Raw genomic sequence first — 10,699 nt, forward strand, 5'->3', positions numbered from 1 at the left:
GAGTGTTACAGTAAGTGGTCAAAAAAGCAAGTAAGTCTGTAAAAAAATAAAAAATAAATAAGAAGCGGCATGACAGGTAATATGTGCCATAGCCAGTCAGATCAGTACAACTTGAAATATAACTTCAACGACCCTGGACTGCTGCCTAAATTGCATATGTGTTGCTGTCTCTATAAATCTATGCATGCCACTTTGAGAGATGCAGCTTTTTTTTTTTTTTTTAAATGGTTTAGATACACACGCAGAGCACTGGTGCCATTTTTTTTATGTAACCATTTCCATGTATAAGATTGCAAGGCAATGTTTTTTAAATTTTGTTTACAGTCAAATATATCATTATGTACACTTCATATTTCTCTCATGCACTGAAAATAATTAGTCACCATTAGTCCGATGAACCGGGATATTTCTGCTCATTGGCCCGACAAAAAAAGTCTAGTGTTGACACTGGAGTGATGTGTTACTGGAGAGGGGAAAGCGTGAAAGCGTGACGGTTTGTGACAGAAGTTTTCGTGACCAACTTATCCTGGATCCGTGTGAAATCCTCATAGTCTTTTCCACTACAAAGGCAGATAATCACACCTTGCTGCACGGTGTCTGAAGGAGGTACAAACAGCTCAAGACATAAGCTCACCCAGAGCCACATTTTACCAGTTCAAATAAAACAAGGTATTTTTTTTATTAAAAACCCAAAGAGGTGGGAGGAAGGCAATCTGTCATCTCGGGTCCTGGGAACACACAATCCCCAAATCCCTGATCCCCTATCAGCCTCTTGGCGTCTGTGCTGGCTCCAGTGAAGCCTGAACCATTACAGCAGTTTAAATACACTGGGAATAGGCTGTAAGCAGCAGCCTCCTGACCAGCCCAGCGTCTCTCTCTCTCTCTCTCTCTCTCTCTCTCTCTCTCTCTCCTCCTCTCTCCCTCTCTCTGCAGAGAGCTGACAGGGTTTACAAAGTGTGCCAGCGGGTCGATCCAGTTCAGGTGTTTCCCCGTCAGTAGCTGTGATGTAAAGTATTGAGCATCGAGTACCAGGACCTTTCTTGAACTGGCCCCGAGGAATGGACCCTTTTCCACGGCAGACATTCCGCAGAAGACAATGGCATTACTTTAATTGTTTCATTGACAGTACGGGAAGTTGTCCATGCCGCGACACCTCGATGACACGGACCCACAATGAAAGCTGTTTACTTCATCTGGGTTTCAAGCACAAAAAGTCCGCTGTGAAAAGGGCCCATGCTCTTCCCTGGGCCATGTGCAGGGACTGGGTGAACTTCCACAGCCCCTTAGGATCACCCTGATCGGCTGGAGCTTGATCGGCTTAATCGGTTGCTTGGTAGAAACTTTATAAGCCCGAAGGGAGCATCTTAGGAGGCTTCGTTGGTCATGTGGATGTGTACACACACACACGCGCCCGCACACACACACACACACACACACACACACACACACACACACGCACACAAACACACCACACACACTACTTTAAGCTAAATGGGGATGGTAGCTCAGGCCGTAGAGCTGGTGGTCTAGTGATCTAAAGGTTGCTGGTTCGATCCCAGGCTCCTCCTGCTAGCATGCTGTAGTGTCCTTGAGCAAGACACTTAACCCCTAATTGCTCCTGATGGCTGCGTCCGTCGGTGTTTGAATAATTGTAAGTCGCTTTGGATAAAAGCGTCTGCTAAATGACTAAATGTAATGTAATGTAAATGTAAATGTAAGCTGTCTTGCCCGTAGGGACGCAATCCTCAGCAGGCAGGGCTGCTTTAATGCACAGGGGGCCCCGGGGCGAAAAGTATCCCACAGACTGGCCAGTTTGCCGGATTTATCAAATAAATAAATGGATCGATAGAAAAATAAAAGCTTGGTTCTGCTGGGAGCCAATGTGACCCACAGTTAAAGGTGCAGTGTGTAGAATTTAGTGGCATCTAGTGGTGAGGCTGCAGATTGCAACTAACTGAACACCCCCATCCCTCCTCTCCTCCCCGCACTCCTCCCTCTCCAACGACGTAGGAGAAGCTACGGTGGCTACAAGATAACGTTAGAGAAGTAATGCTAGAAACTGGTAGATTCCAGGCTTAGTTTAGTCTGATAGCGAGATAGCATTAGCAGGATACGTATTTTATTATCCGTCTGCAGAGTCAAAGACCGGATGGACCGCTCCGGTAATGTTACGGAGGTTAGAGGAAGAGGAAGAGCCAGTGTTTGGCTCGTCCGTGGCGGGCTGGTGTAGACACATGGCGGTGCAACATGGCGCCCAACGTGAAGCGTACCCCGCTCCCTATGTCGATAAAAACGGCTCGTTCTGAGGTAACGAAAACGCAACGATTCTAATTTCCACTGAATTATACAGTGATTGAAACACACTGAATGAATATTATATTCCCTTTCTGCCAATTCCATGTCTACACACTGCCCCTTTAAGACTGTTAATTGGCCATTTTTTGTTGTTCCTCGAAATGAAAAAAAAAAAAAAACATTTTGCCTAGAATGCCGAATAGACTAGATCAAAACCATGGATGGAAAATACAAGAGCGCAAAAAAGGAAAGAGAAGCAAGACAAAGAATAACTTCAAAACACTTAAATCAACAGATAGGAAGTTGCTGGTCCTGCCACAACTACAGTACGGACAACACGGACAAGGGACGTTCCAAGTCCTGAAATAGATCCCTGCAACACTGATCCGGGCAAATGGGGCGATCACGTCGATGAGGGTGTGTGTCCTCTTTGGTCTTAGACTGGAGCAGATCCCTGCCAAACATAATTACGGACCTTTTCAAACACAAACCACCTTGTTTTTTTTTTTCTCACTCGTCTGTCTGACAAGTGGCAGTTTATATTACAGTCTAGAATGTATTCAGTCTGTTCATTGTGCTGCAGCAGCTCTGTACTCAGACAATTTCTCTCTCTCTCTCTCTCTCCCTCTCCCTCTCTCCATCTCGCAGACTCTATGACGGTACGCCGAGGGAAGAAGCTCTGCATTTCTATCCAGGAGCACATGGCCATCGACGTCTGCCCCGGACCCATCAGACCCATCCGTCAGATCTCCGCCTACTTCCCCCGCATCTCCCCCACCTCCCCCACCCCCCTCACCCCTCACCCGGCCGCCGGCCCCCCTCTTGCGGTCAGCCCCGGGGTCCAGGGGGCGTCGACGGGGAATCTCCTGTCGCCGCTGCTGCTGCATGCCGGCGGCGCCGCGGGCGAGATGGGCGGGGCCTTTGCCAGAGGGGGCGGAGGCTTGTCCCTGACAAGCAGCACGGAGACCTCCGTGGATGTCAACAGCTCCGACAGTGACGACTGCAGTGAGCCTGGCTGTTGGCATGTGTGTCTTTGTGTCTTTGTGTGGTCGTGTATGTTTGTGTGTATGTGTGTGTGTGTATGTGTGTGCGTTGATGAAAACAATATCAATGATGCATCAACATTCTATATGTTTTAATGAGACATTCTTGGGTCTATAGGTGAGTCTCACACAAGCAATCTAATAACAGCAGCAATAAGAATTAAAACAGTAATTTCATTGTATTTATTTACTTGTAAATGATAGCTCTAAATACATAAATTGGTGTAAAAAAAAAAAAGAACAGTGTGTACAACAATATCGAAATAATACCACGAAATATTGTGGAAAGGTAAACAGCAAAATTCATCGGATTACAGGAAAAGACAAAGCTGTGAGTCTCATTAGAAGATGATCCGAGCCTAGAGCGGCTGGAGTTTGTTTTTATTTAGTAGGCGCTGCCAGCAAAGCTCCACTCATTATTTTTGAGTTTATTTGGAAGGTATCTGAGTACAACAAACTAAAAGGACGGTTGTATCTTATGGGCACAACAATTTGCTTTAACTTGTGACTGTGTGCTCGCCTTATGCACACCGTACATATCTGCTAGATATATTGAGTGGCATCCTTCTATATTTGATGAGGTGCTAGCGCTGGCAGCAAGATTCAGATAATGAGAAATACCGCACACTTGTAGCATCTCCCCGTGGCCCTTTAATGAGCCACATTTTCACAGCGAACCGTCTCTCTGTGAAACCTGTTGTTCTAACATTTCAGCTGATTTTTTAAAGAGCATTGGATCCTCATAGGTGTGACTCCTGAGGTTACAGTTTCAATAGGAGTCAGAACAAGCTACATTAAAGACTACAAATACAAGGGCAAAAACCCATCATTATTTATAACAATGTCTGATTGACTTAAGTTGACTAAATACCTCAGTTTTGGGGCTATCATAAATATAGATTAAGTCCATCAGGAAAAAAAACCCAATTGTAAGGATATAAAGAATGAATGAAGTAGGTCAACTATCTTTAGAGGAAACATTAAAGATCACACATTCAATTTTGTGTTGGGGAAAACAGATAATTACTTCTGAAAACTATAATACTACCACTACTATGTATTGTTTGAGTTTGGCATCTGGGCTCTAATTCCAATCACTCCTGTGCAAGGTTTGAGAAACAACAGCCTTACTTCCTTGAATGGATCCCCTGTGCCTTAATCTGAATGACGTCTGTCTTCATCTTAATCCCCTCTACCTTAATATGACGCCCCTCTACCTTCATCTTGATCCCCTCTACCTTATATGAAGCCCCTCTACCTTCATCTTGATCCCCTCTACCTTAATATGAAGCCCCTCTACCTTCATCTTGATCCCCTCTACCTTTATATGAAGCCCCTCTACCTTCATCTTGATCCCCTCTACCTTATATGAAGCCCCTCTACCTTCATCTTGATCCCCTCTACCTTTATATGAAGCCCCTCTACCTTCATCTTGATCCCCTCTACCTTCATCTTGATCCCCTCTACCTTCATCTTGATCCCCTCTACCTTATATGAAGCCCCTCTACCTTCATCTTGATCCCCTCTACCTTCATCTTGATCCCCTCTACCTTAATATGAAGCCCCTCTACCTTCATCTTGATCCCCTCTACCTTCATCTTGATCCCTCTACCTTCATCTTGATCCCCTCTACCTTCATCTTGATCCCCTCTACCTTAATATGAATCCCCTCTACCTTCATCTTGATCCCCTCTATCTTAATCTGGATCACCTCTACCTTAATATGAAGCCCCTCTACCTTTATCTTGATCCCCTCTACCTTAATCTGGATCACCTCTGTCTTAATATGAATCCCCTCTACTTTAATATGAATCCCCTCTACCTTATTCTTGATCCCCTCTACTTCCATCTGGATCTGGATCCCTCTGTCTTTCTAATCTGCCATCTTCACCTCCTTCGTCCTGGGCGGAGTCAGTGGGTGACATTCGCTCGGACCCGATGCCTTGGTTTGGAACCTCGTTAAGATCCCGTTGTCTTCCTCTGACACGCTCCGCCTGCTTTTCAGGCCCAGTGTTAAATTGGGAATTCCACGAGCATTTCACCCCGCTTATCACCCGCGACCGCATTATTTCTGCGTTTACCAATTCATGAAATTCCCGTCATCATTAATGAATCGTTTTCGGTTCATCAGAGCAGGTCCTGTTTGTTAAAAAAATGTATAAAAAACAGAAACAAAAAAAACAAGGAAAGCCTTAGCAAATTTCAACTGCTCTGTGTGCCATGACTTGTGTTTCATAAAATGTTCTGTTCTTTATTTATATACAGATACCGATGGGAAAAAATATCAAGCTGTGTGGTGGATATGTGTTTGAGTGTATGTATGTATGTACACGTCTTTGTGTGTATTCGGGTTTTCATCAAGGCAATTATGCTCTTATCAATATGTTTGGCATTAGCTAAAAGGTTTTGCCATGTTGACACCTGACCCGCTGTTTCTAGACGCATTTATCAAGTGTTGGTCGGGGAGCAAAAACGGGACGGGATTTGCAAGTCCTCCACGTGTTTGACTCTGGCCTCACGTTCGCTCAATTAATTTTTGACACCGCAATCTATTCTGAGTGGCGTCATCTCCTTGACTACCGAGGCGAAAAACAAAATCCCGTTCCACCCCGCCCCGAAGCAGGTTGCCCCTGATCTGTGCCTAATGTCTGCCGCTCCCTAAGCGTCTCGCTGCTTGTGTCGCCAGCTGCCCTGGGGACCCTGGAGTTTGAGCTTCGATACGAGCCGAGCGTCAGCGAGCTGCGCTGCACCGTGCACCGAGCCAAGGTGAGTGGGCTTTTTAGCGAGGTGTCCAAGTGACAGTGCGGCGGCGCTGTCAAATTCGATCTCGTCAAGGGCCCCGTTCGTAATTGAAGAGAAGCATTTCGCCACGCCGTCCCATTTAGCCCTTTATGACAGGGATGAAACGGAGCACTTTCAAAAGACGTCGTTTCAGAGGCGTCCCTCCATCTCCGCGGCGCGCTATAGGATTCACAAAGACGGGCAACGGCAGTGATCACGGGAGATAACACACCCTGGGATTCTGGCACACGATGCAGGGGCCGAGATTTAAGAGCCCGGATAATATCAATCCTATCAATCCAGCCGGATGTACAGAAGAGATGAAAAGATCAAAAGAGTTTCTGTCTCAAATCAAACGACTGTCGGTGACAGGAGTGCGCTCATAACAAGCCTCAAGACAAAAAGACTTTCTTGTGATTGTCTTAAGATCAATGAGAGTCAAAAATCCCAGCCCAAGTCTATTGTCTGATGTATCCTGGGTATTAGTCAGCCGAAATGAATTCCTTGCTCTGACGCATTCGGCTGTGTCAGAGCAGGGCTTTGTCGGGGGAACGTTAAGACGCCTGTAGACCTGGGAACCAGACACATCTGCAGCTCATGTTTACTTTGCTCTGCAGAATACGTCTGGCCACCCTCCCATTCACGCAGCCTTTGTCCCAATCACAACGGTTTATCCAAAATGGGGCGGGTTTGATACGATGACAATGCAGAGGAGAGCCGTTGACGTGTTTGCCGTACCTCGGATAGGATTTGGTAAAAATGTAATTTTCCGACCCGTTCTCTCGTTGCTCTGATTGGTTGTAGGTCTATCCAATTGCGTCCAGAGACAGCGTTACCATGTCTTGAAATTGTCTTAGTGCCATTAAAATAGAAAATAGAACAAGCTTCCTGCGTTTGTGAACATTTTTTGAGATAAGCAAATATTGCAGAATGCTGGACCTTCACGCTTGTATGCGATCTCACATACTTAAGTCGTATCCACAAAGTAGGCCCTGATTGGCTCATGAAGGAAAACTGCTCAATAAAATGAAACCCCACCATACCATACAAGGAAAATCGGATTGGCTGAGGCCATCTCTCAGAATCAGAATCAGAATCAGAATCAGAAATACTTTAATAATCCCAGGGGGAAATTACTTAAAAAATGCATGCAGTTAATACACAACTTCCGGCGTGCAATTCCTGCCTCATGCTCTGGCTGTATAGATTATTTTCATAGGTCAGAGACCCAAATGTGTGTCTGCGTGTGCGTGTTTGTTTTCCATTTAATTTGTCTTGAGCTTAGCTGTTTCATTTCCTACATCTTGGCAGGAACATCAAGAGACCTAATGTCTTTCAGAATGGTTATTTCCGGCTTCTCTCGAAAGCGCAGCAACACTTAACATAATCCCCACATGTGAGGAACGCACCGGCGAGAAATTAGTAACGGTTTCCAAAAACACGCACACCTACACACACAGACGCACACGCGCACGCCCGCACACACACACACACACACACACACACACACACACACACACACACACACACACACACACACACATTATGCACAAGCCAAATATGCTTTCAATAGGCATGTTGGAACAACAATAATACCCTGCCCAGTTCTGTCATGTATGAGATCAAATTGTAGACGTGGGAGTTCCAACGACAGCACATTTGCCCTCCCTTGGTTATTTCCACTCTGCACGTGAACACACTTTAAACACAAAAACACAAGCCAGCTGAGGCACCTGTGGCAGAGAGGTTGCCCTTTGTGGCAAATGTCTTACAGGCGGGCCTGTAAATGCCATGGCTGTTAAGTAGAATATTCAAGAGGCAATTTATCCTGATTATTTCGGCGCGGCTGAGGTCGCACCGCCGTCTTCACCCGATGAGAAGCGTTTTTTGCTGAAATCGGGTCTTGTTTTAACCTTTGCAGAAAATGATCGGGGAAATGTTTTAACAGGTCGGCGGTCAAACTCCATCCCCGGGCTCCGCCAAATTTCCCCCGAGGAACTCGACTAAACACTTAACCCTGCGGAAATGCACCACAAGGCCCGTTCCTTAGCCTGTCCACCTCGAAAAGATCTTCATCCTTCTCTTCCCCTGAATTTAACTCCGTAACTTTAGCTGTCCCTCTTTAAAACCTGGCTGATAACGTGTGTGGGACTTCAACCAATGAGGAAAAACGTATTTACTTATTGTCCAGGATTTCCCCCTTTGTGAAGCGCTTTGAGGAGCCATAGTGAGCTCGTAAACTAAAGAATTGCAGCACATACCTCTCGTTTGGCCTTGGCAACTAGGAGAACACGGGATGGATCCGGTGGAAATGGGAGAAATGATTTACCTGGTAGGATTTTAAGCGCTTAAACAATCACAGCCATTTCAAACTAAGGGTTGGCAATCGTTGTAGGCGATGACACCGTTTTCATGTAAATGGCCATAACTGAGATAACCGAGTGCAATTCTCTGACGCCTGGAACCGTTAAACCGAAAAATATCATTACAATATTAATCGGGTTGGTCTCGTTCAAACATCTTAGATGAGCAGCCTCTGATGGTTTTGGATGAAGGGAATAAAAACCGATTTGGATAATGGTGAGATTAACATCTATAACCATCTATTTTGCTCCCACGAATTTAATGGAATTGGAGCACGACTGTTTGGATTAGGCCTTTAACTGCTACTTAGGTGAATAATGTTGCTGAGTTTGATGTTGCAGAAAAATTCATCCACAACCACGAATTTCCAAGCGTTTTCTTGGGCTCACTCAGGGGGAAGTGAGTAAGTATGTTTGCAGGTGTTTCCGAATCTGGTCCTCAAGCCTCCTGCCTCGTCCTGTTTCTCCACAGGGCCTCAAACCCATGGACTTCAACGGCTTAGCAGATCCCTACGTCAAACTGCATCTGCTGCCGGGAGCCTCCAAAGTGAGACCTTAGATCGCATGTAATACCTACCTACAACCTGCACCTACCTACCTACCTACCATCCTACCTACAACCTACCTACCATCCTACCTACAACTTGCACCTACCTACCTACCATCCTACCTACAACCTACCTACCATCCTACCTACAACTTGCACCTACCTACCTACCATCCTACCTACAACCTGTACCTACCTACCTCCTTACCTACCTACCATCCTACCTACAAGCTGTACCTATCTACCTACCATCCTACCTACAACCTGTACCTACCTACCTCCTTACCTACCTACCATCCTACCTACAAGCTTTACCTATCTACCTACCATCCTACCTATAACCTGTACCTACCTACCTCCTTACCTACCTACCATCCTACCTACAACCTGTACCTACCTACCTCCTTACCTACCTACCATCTCATCTACAACCTGTACCTACCTACAACCTGTACTTACCTACCTACCATCCTACCTACAATCTGTACCTACCTACAACCTGTAGCTACCTACCTACCTACCTACCTACCTACCATCCTACCTACAACCTGTACTTACTTACCTATCATCCTACCTACAACCAGTACCTACCTTCAACCTGTACCTACCTACCATCCTACCTACAACCTGTACCTACCTACCATCCTACCTACAACCTGTACATACCTACAACCTGTACTTACTTACCTACCATCCTACCTACAACCTGTACCTACCTACAACCTGTACCTACCTACAGCCTGTACCTACCTACCATCCCACCTACAACCTATACCTACCTACAGCCTGTACCTACCTACCATCCTACCTACAACCTGTACCTACCTACCCTACTACCTACAACCTGTACCTACCTACCTACCTACCTCCATACCTACCCACCATCCTACCTACAACCTGAACCTACCTACCTCCTTACCTACCTACCATCCTACCTACAACCTGTACCTACCATCCTACCTACAACCTGCACCTACCTACAGTACCTACCTACCATCCTACCTACAACCTGCACCTACCTACCTCCTTACCTACCTACCATCCTACCTACAGCCTGTACCTACCTACCATCCTACCTACAGCCTGTACCTACCTACCATCCTACCTACAACCTGTACCTACCATCCTACCTACAACCTGCACCCACCTACAGTACCTACCTACCATCCTACCTACAACCTGCACCTACCTACCTCCTTACCTACCTACCATCCTACCTACAGCCTGTACCTACCTACCATCCTACCTACAGCCTGTACCTACCTACCATCCTACCTACAACCTGTACCTACCTACCCTACTACCTACAACCTGTACCTACCTACCTACCTACCTCCTTACCTACCATCCTACCTGCCATCCTACCTACTACCTACCTACCATCCTACCTACCATCCTACCTACCATCCTACCTACTACCTACCTACCATCCTACATACAACCTGTACCTACCTACCTACCTACCTCCTTACCTACCATCCTACCTGCCATCCTACCTACTACCTACCTACCATCCTACCTACCATCCTACCTACCATCCTACCTACTACCTACCTACCATCCTACATACAACCTGTACCTACCTACCAACCTAACTACTACCTACCTACCATCCTACCTACAACCTGTACCTCCCTACCTCATTACCTACCTACCCTCTGTCGTGACCG

General features: G+C 46.1%; 1 protein-coding gene across 1 annotated transcript in view; it reads left to right on the forward strand.

Annotated features, from left to right (window-relative positions):
* Nucleotides 1-2,948: 2,948 nt before the first annotated feature.
* Nucleotides 2,949-10,699, forward strand: part of doc2a (double C2-like domains, alpha) — a gene marked incomplete at both ends in the record, with an annotated part of 42,906 nt that continues 35,155 nt past the window's right edge. Inside the window, 3 exons of the mRNA XM_080009640.1 lie at nucleotides 2,949-3,300; nucleotides 6,025-6,104; nucleotides 8,955-9,029. Of these exons, the coding sequence (XP_079865766.1) occupies nucleotides 2,949-3,300; nucleotides 6,025-6,104; nucleotides 8,955-9,029 (507 nt within the window). The remainder of the gene's footprint in view (nucleotides 3,301-6,024; nucleotides 6,105-8,954; nucleotides 9,030-10,699) is intronic.

Source organism: Zeus faber, assembly GCF_960531495.2.
Source record: "Zeus faber genome assembly, chromosome: 11".
Classification (NCBI taxonomy): Eukaryota; Metazoa; Chordata; class Actinopteri; order Zeiformes; family Zeidae; genus Zeus; species Zeus faber.